General features: G+C 30.7%; 2 protein-coding genes across 3 annotated transcripts; one reads left to right on the top strand and one right to left on the bottom strand.

Moving 5' to 3' along the window:
• Positions 1 to 710: 710 nt before the first annotated feature.
• On the bottom strand, positions 711 to 5,985 carry LOC134716528 (transmembrane protein 115-like). Its single transcript, XM_063579540.1, has 3 exons — positions 5,249 to 5,985; positions 3,416 to 3,589; positions 711 to 1,907 (listed from the first exon to the last, which is right to left on the bottom strand). Exons 1-3 carry the CDS (start codon positions 5,947 to 5,949, stop codon positions 1,733 to 1,735), a joined length of 1,050 nt encoding a protein of 349 aa, XP_063435610.1. The 5' UTR covers positions 5,950 to 5,985; the 3' UTR covers positions 711 to 1,732.
• Positions 5,986 to 7,348: 1,363 nt separating this feature from the next.
• Positions 7,349 to 14,182, top strand: LOC134716538 (ras-related protein Rab-7L1-like). Of its 2 annotated transcripts, none has more exons than XM_063579551.1 (6): positions 7,349 to 7,500; positions 8,066 to 8,279; positions 11,711 to 11,782; positions 12,287 to 12,468; positions 12,900 to 13,021; positions 13,844 to 14,182. In XM_063579551.1, exons 2-6 carry the CDS (start codon positions 8,162 to 8,164, stop codon positions 13,986 to 13,988), a joined length of 639 nt encoding a protein of 212 aa, XP_063435621.1. In that variant the 5' UTR covers positions 7,349 to 7,500; positions 8,066 to 8,161; the 3' UTR covers positions 13,989 to 14,182. The 2 variants fall into 2 exon arrangements, with proteins under 2 accessions (XP_063435621.1, XP_063435628.1); XM_063579558.1 differs by lacking the exon at positions 7,349 to 7,500 and adding an exon at positions 7,579 to 7,703.
• The last annotated feature ends 857 nt before the right edge of the window (positions 14,183 to 15,039 follow it).

Here is a 15,039-nt window from a genome sequence, read left to right as displayed (position 1 = left end):
TTGTTACATGAACCTATTGTTATAATTAATTTGTTACTTTTAATTTGTCATCGTTTGGGTCGTGTTGGTGTATAGATCTTTAGCTGATTGCATGTGTCATTTTCTAAATGTGTGATAATGAAAATGTGTGGTCTCCGTAGGATACTAAAAAAAGTAATCACTTTGAAGTGAAAATTACTACAATAAAAGTACGTTCATAAATATTAAAGTAAATGCAATAATTGAACCCATACAATGTATTAATTTCAGAATAGAGACCACATGTGTTTAGTGTTGATAAATATAAGATGTTTTGTACTACATTTAAAACAACAGTAATGTTTTCTCAAGATTGTATTTGATCTTTTTTTAAGCCTAGTATAAATACAACTGATATTTGAAGACACTAAACACATGTCTGATTTTGATAGAATACTTGTCTCTTTTATATACCACTAAAAATCAACATGTTGGAAAATTTAAGTGTCAATGCCTTAATTGAATCCATGATAAAAATTATGAAATAGTTGTTCAATTTGAGAGAAGTATCAATTATCTAAAACTTTAATTTGAGAAAATTTATTAAATAATAAAAAAAGAACTCGAACATTCAAATTATTTAGAAACAAACAAATTCCAATTCCTGTTGTTTCTGTTCAACTATTTTTTTTACAATTTCAACCAAATGTCAAATAGTCATCTAACATAAAAAAAAAAAAAAAAGAAAAAAAGAGAAACATATTTAATACATAAGAATCAAGTTTACATTTAGATACAAAAATCCCTCATTAAAATTTACCAACAAAATCCAAACCCAATTCATGAATAAAATAGGTAAACATATATCAACTGTATGCATTTTTTTAAAATGATAAATATTCATAAGACTTTATTCTTTTACTACATATGTTTATACCTGGCCAATAGATGACTTTTACATGACAATTAAAAAAAAATAAGAAATACATGATTGCTGTGACTTTTACTCACAAACTTGTAAGAATTATCATCCAGCTTTTGATGCATGAAGTAAGGGGTATAAACAAGTACTGTATGACAGAATATATGCTTGTACTAACAAAGTTCAAATACAATATTTATTCTTATTACAGATTGATAATTATATTTGTATAAAATATTCCCAAGTATATATCTATATACCATAAATGCAAATCATTTTGTTAATTAAAAAAAAATTTTGTGAATTATTTGATGCAGAAATCTATAGCTAGTTATAATGAGATAATATATGAAAATATTGAGAAATTCCAATGGCAGCACCTCACAACAGTTTTAAACAAGTAAAGTCAATTAGAACCAACGTCATTCAACATAAAATTAAGCATTACAAAACAGTACAAAATTATTCTTACACTCTTTATTTTTTCTTGAACAGACTCTGAGTTTTACAATAATTTAGGTTTCATTGGAATGATAATAGGTTGAGCATAAATATTCCAAAAGACTTCAGAGAAGACAACTTACATTAGAATGCAGGAAAAACATCAGCTTTCATAGCATATACATTTGTTATCTTAACATGCATGATTGGAATATACAAGCTATTGGAATTATAGCTTTCCTTTCGATCAGTATCATTATCTTTACAATTAAATGGTGTTAGGTAATCTCTCTACTTGTTCTTTTCATAAATATACACACCCCAATAATAAGCCCAGAAGAATCACAGTTCTGACACTTGTAAGTAATTTGGTTACTTAAGCCACATCTTTTATATTACATATTTTAATTCTCAACCCTCAGTACTATTTTCTTTAAAATCAGGAATAGGAAGTTTTACTTCTTCTTTTTTCTCTTCTATGTTTCCTTTGCTTTCACTTTTTTCCTCTTCATCTATTAAAGAAGGCCAGTTTGACTGACCTTCAGCCTTAACTAGCCTCTCATTCAGGGCTTTCAAAGCAACTTGTCTGTAAAATAAAGAATGAACAATCATTTAGCATTTTGATTTCCAATGCCTCATAACATACATGTACATGTATAAAGTACACAATATTATCATTATTCCATTTCTGTAAATGTCTTACGTAGTAAAAATAACCAGGTTTTGTCTATTTGATACTACATTAAACCAACATAACTGTACAAATCTTATGTCACGTCACACATGTGTATAAAGGTGAATCAATCTGATACCACACACTTACCACAGATACACCCCCCCCCCCCTTTTTTTTTTGGGGGGGGGCGATCAATGCATTTGAATGGGAAAATATAGTTGGAACCAGGGTTTCCCCTGGGTCAATTATTTTTTTCGCCACCTCTTTCGCCAAAACAATATATTTTTCGCCACTTTATTATTTTTTTCGCCAATTATATTTTCCCTTAAAAATTTTCTTTTTTTCCAGCCCCCCCCCCCCCCCCCCCCTTTCCTAAATAAGAAGTGTTTTTTTTAAAACAAAACGAAGAATCTTATTACTTGGAATTGATCCCTCGTGTAAGGTGTAGTCATTATATTGAAGGGTTACTCTCATTCCAACCTTTAAATAGATTTCTTCATAACGACAGTTTTCTTTTCTAGACCATCGTAAATAAGTAAAACTATATGCTTGAAACACCTGTGTTACTGAAACGACTTTGAAGTACCTACTCAAATCAATGATCTATATGAAAGTTAAATGAAAAAGTTTAAAATCAGAGACCTTTCTAGCTTTTGAACATTTTTCGTCATAACAATTATTTTCTTTTCAAAAGAAGGAAGAGGAAGCGAAAATTTTGCTTCAAACACGTGCGTCGCAAAGCGGTAAATAAATCCCTTTTGAGACATGTGACACGAGCCACTTAACCATATCATTTTGTCATATCATACAATCAACACCTTTATTAATTAGTCCTTTGATGTCGATAGCTATAAATGCAATCAGCTGATTACTGATTTTCTGTCAAAATCTTAACGAGTTCAAGGTGAATTCCGAGTATTGTCTGATCGGTAAAGTCAGAGAAACCCGAAAAAAGTAAACAAACAAGATGGCTGAAAATAAATCGTTATATATATTTCTTTCGCCAAATTCTTTCGCCAATGACGAATTTTAATCGCAACAATTATTATTTTTTCGCAAATTGCGAAAATGGCGACCGCCAGCGGAAACCCTGGTTGGAACCACCCCTTTGATCTAGTTTGGGAACCCCCCTTTTTAAAATGAATGGATTCACCCCTGTGGTCCAATAGTTTTTCTTCTTATTATTTTTATGTTGAATTTGTCATTAAGTCACTTACTTACATGTACATGGCTTAGAAAAAACAACAAAATTTAGAGATATGTTTAAAAGGAATTCACTGTTTTTAAACCACACTATTGTGAAAATCAAGAATTTCAAAATAATGGTGGAACTTACAATGTAAGTAATTTTAATTGAACTGAAATTAACAGATATCTTGGAATCTGTGTGGGAATACAAGAAACACATGAATAAATACCTCCTTCTTTCAGCATCTAGAGGGTCTGTACCAGGTAAAGTTATAGTGATAGTTGATGGAGAACTAACATCGTACTTCCTCTGGGGCTTCTTACACACTTTTATCTTCACCAAGGCAAAGAACACAGTGTTTGCCAGTATTGAGACTAAAGGTTGAAGTTGGCTAGGAAAAAAGCTGAAAAAAACAAGGGAAACAGTTTTTAAAGTTTTAGACATGACTACTTCAAATGTATGATGTTGATAAATGAATGTATAACTATGTAATATGTTAATTTTAAAATTGTTTGTATTTACATTGAATGACAAATCTATGTGACGTATAATTTTTTCTGAAGTCAGACACACAAGTCAATGAATGTGTTTGTAGATAGATGTTTTTGTGTTCTGTTAAATTGTTACTTTTAAAATTGTTATACGATGATGACTATTGTATTTCAATGTGTCTGTTTAATTAACACATCAATGTAAATATAACTGAATTTGATGAGACTGTCATCAAAGTGAGAGGGTTAGCGCTATAAAACCAGGTTTAATCTACCATTTTCTACATTTGAAAATGCCTGTACCAAGTCAGGAATATAACCAGAGTTCTTGTCCATTAGTTTTTGATGTGTTTTGTTATTTGATTTTGACATGTGATTATGGACTTTCTGATTTGATTTTCCTCTAAGTTCAGTATAATGGTAATTTTACATGTATATATGACTCCTTATTCATGTTTATATAAAATATACATATAGGTCTATAATGAAGGTTGTCAACATGTGTTGTTTTCACAATAAATTTAAATTTGTTAAATCTATCTTTCACATATTGCATGTCCTTGAAACCATACATGTACCTGCCAACTGTCACTATTGGAGCCTCCCAAATTGAAATTTTTTAAAGAGCAATTATGTCCACAATTTTAATAAAACAATTAATTTTACAATGAATTGAGGCGTATAAAAGTATGAAGAAGCCAAAAAATACAACATTACACCGTCTTTGAAGACCCCCTTGAAGGTTTTTTAGGCGTATGGCAGCCATCTTGCACCAACCCCCATGGACATTTTAAAAACTTGCCAGGTATGTTGAACTCCAATATTCCCAGTGAAATGATGATATTTGTATTTCTATTCTAAAATGTTTGTTTCATCTCCTTAACCATTTTGTTAACAGTAAATTTTATAAGGATATTGCCATGATCAACAGGCACAAAACTTATAAAGATAGTTGCACATGTAAATTGTAGTTGTACAGTCTTGTAGCACGAGACTGAACAAAAAAAAATTAAATCAAGATTCAATCCCCCACAACTTTTTTGAAATCCACAGGTACATGCTATATTTCAGGCTTGGCAAAGTGTGGCTGGGCAATACACCTAGAAATGGTTATTACATGTACACATGTACTAGGGTACACATGTACTAGGCAATAATGGGCAATAGGATTTTTTAAGCTTACTTCAACCAAAAGTAGTAAGGTCTTGGTGTAGTTTTATACATTTTTGTAGCTAAATATATCCATTTTATAAAGATATTTAAACCATGGAGAGTCATCTCTAGAAGATTAAAGTCTACAACCATCATACATTAATAAACGTATTTACACTTTTGGTATTTAGCTGTATTTTGCCTCCGAATGACCTTACATCACCTCCGAATAACCTTTTGACGTCAAGCAAAAATCACTTTTTAGTTGTGACGTCATATGTTTTGAATTATGAAGTCAAAGTTTACGGGAACCTGTGTGATGTTATGTAATGGCGGACAAATTTGCATACAAGTGTAAATATGTCTATTGTACATGTACATGTAAAAGCTCGCAGCAGGTCAAATGTATACATGTGTACCTTGAAAATCCAAAATTATCTGCCATGTCACCACGATTCCCATTGCTGTGCTTTTGGTAAAATCTAAGGTATATCCAACTAACTAAAATTCCAAATCCAAACATAAATGGATATGGTCCTTCTAGTAGACCAATCAGCCTCAAGGTAATGCTTACAAATAGCAATAACAAAGGAATATGAGTGTTTCGGAGTTTTCCAAACGGCGATGTTGCTAATACATGATCAGGCATAGCTTGTTTAACTGCCACTGAAAATCCAGCAATATAGCCTGCAAGTCCATAGATGTATGTTTCAAATAAATATTCTTCATTTTTTGTTACTAAATAAAATGCAATATAAACAAACGCAGTTCCTATGGCAACTCCTGTATTAATTATGACAAAGAATATTAACATATCTAATGCACCCCATAACGGTTCCAAGAGTTTACCACATAAGACTAAAACTGAAACATCAATGAGAACATCCCATACGTGCATTTCGATAAATGGATGAGTAATGAAAGTCCAAAATCGAAAATTTGGAGGCATGACATAACCTGGTGTTACGGCTAGGTAAGGTATAGCTGAAGAGGCAAATGACAAAAAGTATCCCAGTGTCACAGCAACAGTTACACCCTTGACAACCACACTGCTGTTTCCTATAGTCATTGTAACTTGTTCTTTTAGGAAAGGCAAATTCTTCTTGATAGTATCCGCCATGTTGACGGAAGTTGTTACATGTCAACTACGTGCGTTCGGATTATTACTTGAATATTCACAAGCAGATTTATTAGTGTTCTCTTCGACGTCCGCTCTTAACCTGAGACTACTATAACACATGTGTTATAGTAGTCTCAGTCTTAATGTACATGATTTGAATACAGAATATGAATAAGAATAAGAATATATATACTTTTCCCCATTGTTTGCACCTCAGTCCTGCGACTTTTATGCTAAGTATATATAAGTCTAATAGTCCAAGTTTGCATTGAATATACAATTTACAATGTAACATTTATACTCTTTTAATACGATTTTTCATTATACCATGATATCGGTTATCATGGAACCTTTTATTCTACCATGTCAATTATTTTAGTTATATGTAATGCCATACATGATAGGTCTTAACCATTTATTGTTTAATGATCGAGTTTGTGCCAATAAAAATATCTGTATTTTGTATTAATATGACAATTAACCCGTTTGTTAACCTATGACATGAAATCAAACAGACCTTAAAAATCCACTTGCACGAGGTCGCAATCTATTAATATTTATGTTGATGCTTATAGCTTATAGTCGGGTTATGTCACCGTCGTCAGTCTTCTGAGGTCATCTTTATATTTAAGATTAAAATTTAATTAGATTACGTCTAGAATAAAAGGACACACAAACTTATGTTTTTTTTTTGTCCAGTGCATGTATTTTGAATTGTTTATTTCAGACTTTATTGTAATTTGGATATACGTTTTGGTATGTTGTAAATCAAACATAAGATTTTGAGTCAAACAGGTGAACATGAATTTGACAGCTTATGCCCTTTAACTGGTTGTAAAATATTTTCCTGCATGGTCTCTATTGAAACATTTACACTTGGGATATAGGTTGAACACTTAACAAATATTAACAAGGATACATAAATCTTAATCCGTATGATCATAGAATATATCTATGGTAGAATAGTTTGCATTTGCTTATTTCCTTTGAGGGATTGTAATGGGTTTATTTGTAAACTTGATATTGTCATAAAGAAAAAAAAACATTGTCGCTTCTTTACCGATCTTAACCTGGTATGCTATATCTGATACTATTATACCAAAGATTTGTGCAAATACTTATATTATAATCCTTGCCGGATTGGATATGACTAAGTTATATTTATGAAATTATTTATGTATGATTAATCATTGTGAACATTCTATTGATGTATCTTAACTTGGTTCTCAAATTTGACCAGCTTGAACCTAGAACTAGTTTTATTCATATGAATCATCCAAGCTAGAGACATATAACATCCTAGCATATAAACACATCAAAGGATAACATGTTGTACGAAGGGGACCCGGCCCATTTTTAAAGAACGCGTTATTGAAACCGCACATCCGGTAATCACGTGTGTGCTTCTTTTGTCATGTGATCGTAAAGTGAAAGTTGAGTTAAAAACACAACATGCACAAATGAGGATTTTATAGAGTATCTTTACTGTCGCTTTTTCCTAGCTAAGAACTCATTTATATCAGTCGACAATTTAGGAGATCCAGTAAATAGGTATTTCATAAGACAGTTTTACATGACATGCCATGATTATAATGTTTTACGAATTTGTGCTTAGTACAAATGAACTCAAGCTTCTGACAAGTTTAGCAATTCCCAAATTATGACCTTACTTTTCATGTGACATTACAATCAGAAATTTTATTTAAACTTTGTCATTGTTAAGCAGACATTGAATAATAAATGTGACAAGAGTTGTAAGTATAACAAACATCATGAACATTAAATAAAATAGTTTCATTCATTTTTATCAATCAAAAACAAAAAATATTTGCATACATATTGTGTATGAGGAAATATTTATAGCTAGGAGATATGTATACATGGTATATACTGCCTACAGCTTAGCTTAACATAATCATTAAAGAGATTATCAAAACAATCCTCATAAACAATAAATTGAGCTATTAAATTTCTGTATAATGAAAAAAAGATATGTTCTTCAATAAATAATGTCAATAGGGTTGAAGATCTGATAATCGTTGTTTACAAAGTTAAAAGCTAAAAATGAATTGACTTTTTTCAAGAATTTTTATCAATTTTTTTTAATGTGTTTTAGAGTCTGAAGAAAGATACATTTATGCAAAGTACAAATATATAAGACAAGAATATGATAAACAGATAGAGTGATATGTCATAGGAACACATGTAGACAATGACAGAACTTTTATTCAAGATCATCATTATTGGTGATCCAACAGTTGGAAAGACATCCTTTATTCAGAGATATGTCAACGATTCATTCCGCAGAGATTATAAAATGACCATTGGAGGTAAGATATTTTTAGCTCACCTGGCCTAAAAGGCCAAGTGAGCTTTTCCCATCACTTGGCGTTCGTAGTCTGTTGTCTGTCGTCGTCCGTCGTCCTTAACTTTTACAAAAATCTTCTCCTCTGAAACTACTGGGCCAAATTTAACCAAACTTGGCCACAATCATCATTGATGTATCTAGTTTAAAACTTGTGTTTTTTGACCCGGCCAACCAACCAAGATGGCCGCCATGGCTAAAAATAGAACATAGGGGTAAAATGCAGTTTTTGGCTTATAACTCAGAAACCAAAGCATTTAGAGCAAATCTGACAAAGGGTAAAATTGTTTGTCTGGTCAAGATCTATCTGCTCGGAAATTTTTCAGATGAATCAGACAACCCATTGTTGGGTTGCTGCCCCTAAATTGGTAATTTTAAGGAAATTTTACTGTTTTTGGTTATTATCTTGAATATTGTTATAGATGGAGATAAACTGTAAACAGCAATAATGTTCAGCAAAGTAAGATTTACAAATAAGTCAACATGACCAAGATGGTCAGTTGACCCCTTTAGGAATTATTGCCCTTTATAGTCAATTTTTAACCATTTTTCGTAAATCTCCATGATCTTTTAAAAAATCTTCTCCTCTGAAACTACTTGGCCAAATTAATCCAAACTTGGCCACAATCATCATTGATGTATCTAGTTTAAAAATGGTGTTTTGTGACCGGGCAAACCAACCAAGATGGCCGCCACGGCTAAAAATAGAACATAGGGGTAAAATGCAGTTTTTGGCTTATAACTCAAAAACCAAAGCATTTAGAGCAAATCTGAGAGAGTAAAATTGTTTATCTGGTCAAGATCTATCTGTCCTGGAATTTTCAGATGAATTGGACAACTCGTTGTTAGGTTGCTGCCCCTAAATTGGTAATTTTAAGGAAATTTTTCTGTTTTGGGTTATTATCTTATATTATTATGGATAGAGATAAACTGTAAACAGCAATAATGTTCAGCAAAGTAAGATTTACCAATAAGTCAACAGGACTAAAATGGTCAATTGACCCCTTTAGAAGTTTTTGCCCTTTATAGTCAATTTTTAACCATTTTTCGTAAATCTTAGTTAACTTTTACAAAAATCTTCTCCTCTGAAACTACTGGGCCAAATTTTACCAAACATAGCCAGAATCATTATTAGGCTATCTAGTTTAAAAATGTGTTTTGTGACTGGGCAAACCAACCAAGATGGCCTCTACGGCTCCAAAAAGAACATAGGGGGAAAATGCAGTTTTTGGTTTATAACTCAAAAACCAAAGCATTAAGAGCAAATCTGACTGGGGTAAAATTGTATATCTGGTGAAGATCTATCTGCCCTGAAATTTTTAGATGAATCGGACATCTCGTTGTTAGGTTGCTGCCCCTAAATTGGTAATTTTAAGGAAATTTTGCTGTTTTGGTTTATTATCTTGAATATTATTATAGATAGAGATAAACTGTAAACAGCAATAATGTACAGCAATTTAAGACTAAAAAATAAGTCAAAATGACCAAAATGGTCAATTGACCCCAAAGAAGTTATTGTCCTTGATAATAAATTTTTAACAATTTCATACAATTTGTAGATTTTTACTAACATTTTCCACTGAAACTACACGGACAAATTCTTTATAGATAGAGATAATTGTAAGCATCACAATCACCTAAACACAATTTTGTCATGAACTGTCTGCTTCCTTTATACCAAGGTGAGCGACACAGGCTCTTTAGAGCCTCTAGTTATATATATCTCTTTTGTGTATGAAATAATCTATTTCAAATCAACTGAAAGAAGTTCATTGGTTAGAAACTTCATTAATGACAAACACATATTTCTCATACATTGATTGTATTAGGTCATGTCGGTGGAAACTGGTAAAATAATACACTGTTATTGGAGTTCAGTTTACCATTATAACAGGATAAATGTTGTTTTGTCTTATTCAACATATATTTTTGTTTTGGGTTTTATCTTCATTTAAGATATATAATTTTAAGTTTTAAAGATCTAATAATATCATTATAACATCTTTATAGATTATATTAAAATTTTGGTCTATATTAAGTGATGAAGTCTGACTCAACTCAAATACTGTAAAAAGAGATCCATTTTGTGTTACCATAAAAATAAATGCAAACTATATATATTTACATCTAAAGTGCAAAAAATATATGGTCAATAGCAGTAGTATAATTATATAAAAAAAATGGGGGAAAAATCAAAAATCAGAATTTGATATAATGTTGTTTGTTATTCTTATTTTGTCAATATGTCAAAAGATTCAGGAATTAAGGTAGGGGATATAAAAAGAGTTATTACTCATGGTGATAAAAAGATTATAACATGTCTCTTTTCAATATCCTCCCTGGTTACGATAATCCCTTGATCCATATCAAAGTTCAATAAGCTCCATACTAAAGCATGATATATAAGAAATTATTTTTACGAAACGGAAAGGATGATTGATTGTTGGTTGCTTCAGGTCAAGTGGCAAATATTAAATGCATAACTAGGACAATTAAAAAGTTATGTTTACTTGAGATTTCAAGTTTATTTCTTACACATATTTTTTTCATAATATTTAGAAAAGTTACATTCTTTTGTAAAACAGGATAACAATAATGACAATGGTGAATGTTGAACATTATAATCTGTACTAAGAAATAAGAGGATTTAAACTTGAGTGACCTTTAAAGAAATGGTATTGAAAGGTCAATTTAAAGATAAACTGTTTAAATGGATCAGAGTGTGTTGAAATGATATAAGACCTATATTATAGGGTTATTGCATGAATATTGGGGAGTATTGTCCCGAGTAGAATTTTATATTGCACAAGCTTGCGAGTGCAATATATGTTCTACGAGGGACAATATTCCCCAATATTCATGCAATAACCCTTTTATTGTAAAGCAATATAATATTTGAAAGTAAAAATTGGTTTAAACTGAGTTTTTGTCTTTGATGACGGCATGAATTTTGAAGATTTATTGCACTAGTGCAATAATGGAATTTATTGCACGCTAACTTTTGGTTACTTTCTGTAGGAAATATTATATTGCTATATAATAAGATAAATTATTTATAATAATAAAAATACAGATATTTTTACACATTTTTAAATTTCTGACAATGGACTGAGAGATTTAGGAAAAGTAAAATTATTTGTAAAAATTTGATAGTGTGAGCATGACATGGACTGGTTTTATTGATGCATATCATTGTTTATGGTATGGTGTAAATGTCAGAATTTTTCAACAAAAATAGATATATAAACAATCACTTCTGTTTAACCCAATAAACCAACTATACAAAAATAAAAGATAAGCAATTTTCCAAAGTCAGACTCCAAATAATTACGATAGCCAAACTGACGATTAGAAATATGACTCAAGTACTTAAAAGTTACTGATTTTTTATTACAGTTGATTTTGCACTAAAAGTTGTGAAATGGACAGAAAACCAGATGATCAAACTACAGCTGTGGGACATAGCAGGTACAGTTAAGTATATGGAGAGATACTGGTAAAAAGTGCAGTTAGCAAAGTCTGTGTTATAATAGGGGGAAATGAAAGTAGAAAAAAAAAATTAATATCAGATAGAAAACATATCAAAAAGATGAAGACTATTGATCAATAAGAGATAATTAATATCTCCTATTTCTTTATTTCATACATGTTTTCAATTTATCTTTTTTTAATTGTCAATAAAATTCAAAAGTAATCAAACTACTTAACAGTTTACTTAGGCCTAAATTAATATATTGCTTGTTTCCCCAATTTTGTCCTTGCCAACCCTGGTAGGGAAATAATTTTATCTTTTCCAAAATATTGGAACAATATCGGTTAATCTGAAGCCTGAAAATCAGAAATGAGTAAAATAATATTTGACTTAGTTTTGACAATAAAATTCTATGAGTCCGACTATTTTCGCAGGGTCGGTTGTGATTGGGGAAGCAAACAATATTTTATATTAGGCCTTATATTGAAAACTTTTTTTAGGGCAAGAAAGGTTTACATCAATGACCAGAGTCTATTACAAAGATGCCCATGCTTGTGTCATAATGTTTGATCTGACACAACGATCCACATTCCAAAATGCCGTAAACTGGAAAAAGGACCTAGATTCTAAGTGTTCATTAACTGATGGTACCCCAGTCCCTTGCTTACTTTTAGCAAACAAGGTAATTATTGATTAGTTGACAATTTTCACCTGAAATTCATGTAACTTTAAACCAGTGAGATTTTAAACAATTATTTCTCATAACATTAACCAAAAATAAGACAAATATAGTGATTCATTTAAATCTATGAGGATAAAAATTATATTTTTGTGGAAACTTGATTTCATGGTTTAATAGAATTCTGGAAACTAGCCTTGAGAACAAACTGAACAGTAAAACTCATATTAAAAAATTTTGGACTCATGAAATTCAGTTTTATTTACCATGACTATTGTGCTTGCCTTAAAAGGAAAGTCTTGGATTTTTAACGTATCATCTAAATATGTTCCTCATGACATAAAAAATACATTCTCAAACTTTTAAATTTATATTCCTTCAAGTAATGGAGAAAATGAAGTATTTGTAACTTTCTTATACTTTTGTTTTGATAGTGTGATCTCAGTCATAGAGAAGTGGAACAGTCTGAGATAGAAGAAATGTGTAGAGAACATGATTTCATTGGCTGGACTGAAATATCAGTCAAAGAGGGTATAATGATTGAAGAACCAATGAGGTTAGTTATTATGAATAAGTCTTAGAACGTAGATATATATTTTTTTAAATTTTAGAAAGAGGTTTTAATTTTGAATAACCTTCATTTTTGTAAGGGAAATAATCAATACATAAGGTACACACTATACATACCCAAGAAATGTCCACATCAACCGTACAATCCTCATCTTGATAGAAGAATGCACTGATCTAATGTTTGTTACAAAAAAATAGTAAGATTATAGTATACAAGTTAATTAGGACATTTTGAAATAGAGGATTAAAAGCAGGAAATACATTCACATTGTAGTATAGTCCTCCAAATAGGGATGATAATAAAGAAAACACATGTAAGGTCATAAATAGGGATGATTGATTGATTGAAGACTGGTATTAAATTATCTAATAAAGTTGAGAATGGAAATGTGGAATGTGTCAATGAGACAACAAAGTATCCAAAGAGTAATAAAACAAACAGCCGAAGGCCACCAATGGGTATTCAATGCAGCAAGAAAATCCTGCACCTTGAGGTAGACTTCACCTGACCCCTAAACAAAAATGTGTACTAGATCAGTGAAAATGGAAGTCATACTACTCCAAAACATATAAATGAACTAAAATTAAATATTACAAGACTAACAAAGGCCAGAGGCTCCTGACTTGGTACAGGTGCAAAAATTTGGCGGGGTTAAACATGTTTTATTAGATCTCAACCCTCCTATACTGCAAGTCAATGTAGATCAAACAAACATAGCAGTATGCACAATAAAAACTCAAAAGAAGTCTGATGTCAGAATAGTTAACAAAAGTAACTAAGCAATATGTATTTTCCTTGTAATTTTAGATTTTTGATGGAAGAGATGATGATAAAACACACAGAGATGGAAGGATTTTCAGAGTCTATGAGACAAGCAGCAACCAACCCTGAAGCCATCCATCTAAAGCAACAAAGTACTGTATTAGCTACACAGTCAGGGTGTGGTTGTTGATGAATGTTATATAGATCAGTGTTACTTATATTGTTGTTATTTATGTTGATCAGTGAAACCTAACGGTACATTGTTGACAACTGAAGCTTTAAATAGATCAGGGAAACTTAAATTAACAGTATTCAACAAGAATACTGAATACCGTATTATCCAGAATTTATTGAATTGTTAAATCTGTAGGATTGCATTTTAAATGCCCTTCTGTTAAGAAAAGTTAAGTGTTGTCAACTCTAAAATAATGAATGGTCAAGTGTTTTAGAAGAGAATGTGTAATTTTAAAATATTTTCATTTATTTAAATGGTACTGTTGTATTAAACTTTTATCTTTTTTTTTCCATTTTTGAAATACAGAAATAAAAGATGTGATATAAGCCTATTATGTTATTGAAATATCACACTTCAGCTCGATTTATACAGGTTAAAAGGCATTAACTGTTTGTCTATTTGTATATTTAAAAGTTTGATTGGCGTATTTCATATGCATAATTTGAACCAAAACCATAAACATGTGAATCAATTTCTTGCAGAGAGTCAGTTAGTTTTTAATTTTATTAACAGCTATTTAAAAAATTGAGAGGCTTTGAAGTCAATATTGCTGAGGCAAAAAGTTTGCTTTCAAAGGTGACTGAACTTAACATGAATTCTTTCATTGCTTTTTGTTTTCAATACCTTCTCTTTTCAAAGATTTTGATAATATCAGCTGTGCAAGGGATTTTTTCATGTTTTTTTTTTTTACATAACATAATGATCCAATGCCAACATATTGTGATATAAAGTTCCATCATTAAGTTGGCCTATGTGGTTGGTTTTATGTGAGCATTGTTAGACTTTCAAAATATGAAGTGATAAATAAATATATATTTTTTTTTAAATATGTGAGATTAATTTATTGTATTTTAAAAAAAGATTGAAAGATATTTTATTTATTGTCACAAAATTGACATTGGGTTGATAATTTTTATATATATTTTTTTAATATGAATTTGTACACTTGGTAGAAAATAGATGTTAGTTATCTTTCCTGTCCATTATTTGTCAAACAAATATGGAT

Source organism: Mytilus trossulus, chromosome 1, assembly GCF_036588685.1.
Source record: "Mytilus trossulus isolate FHL-02 chromosome 1, PNRI_Mtr1.1.1.hap1, whole genome shotgun sequence".
NCBI lineage: Eukaryota > Metazoa > Mollusca > Bivalvia > Mytilida > Mytilidae > Mytilus > Mytilus trossulus.
The sequence above is the reverse complement of the archived record's forward strand: the minus strand, read 5'-3'. Positions and strand labels throughout refer to the sequence as shown.

What these genes read in the sequence shown, in the direction of transcription:
- LOC134716528 (XM_063579540.1), bottom strand. Translation starts at nt 5,949, where the DNA reads ATGGCGGATACTATCAAGAAGAATTTGCCTTTCCTAAAAGAACAAGTT. An exon ending in GATAATTTTGGATTTTCAAG is followed by an intron (nt 3,590 to 5,248) that starts GTACACATGTAT and finishes TGTTTTTTTCAG; the next exon opens with CTTTTTTCCTAGCCAACTTC. An exon ending in CTAGATGCTGAAAGAAGGAG is followed by an intron (nt 1,908 to 3,415) that starts GTATTTATTCAT and finishes TTTATTTTACAG; the next exon opens with ACAAGTTGCTTTGAAAGCCC.
- LOC134716538 (XM_063579551.1), top strand. Translation starts at nt 8,162, where the DNA reads ATGACAGAACTTTTATTCAAGATCATCATTATTGGTGATCCAACAGTT. An exon ending in ACAGCTGTGGGACATAGCAG is followed by an intron (nt 11,783 to 12,286) that starts GTACAGTTAAGT and finishes AACTTTTTTTAG; the next exon opens with GGCAAGAAAGGTTTACATCA. An exon ending in ATGATTGAAGAACCAATGAG is followed by an intron (nt 13,022 to 13,843) that starts GTTAGTTATTAT and finishes TTGTAATTTTAG; the next exon opens with ATTTTTGATGGAAGAGATGA.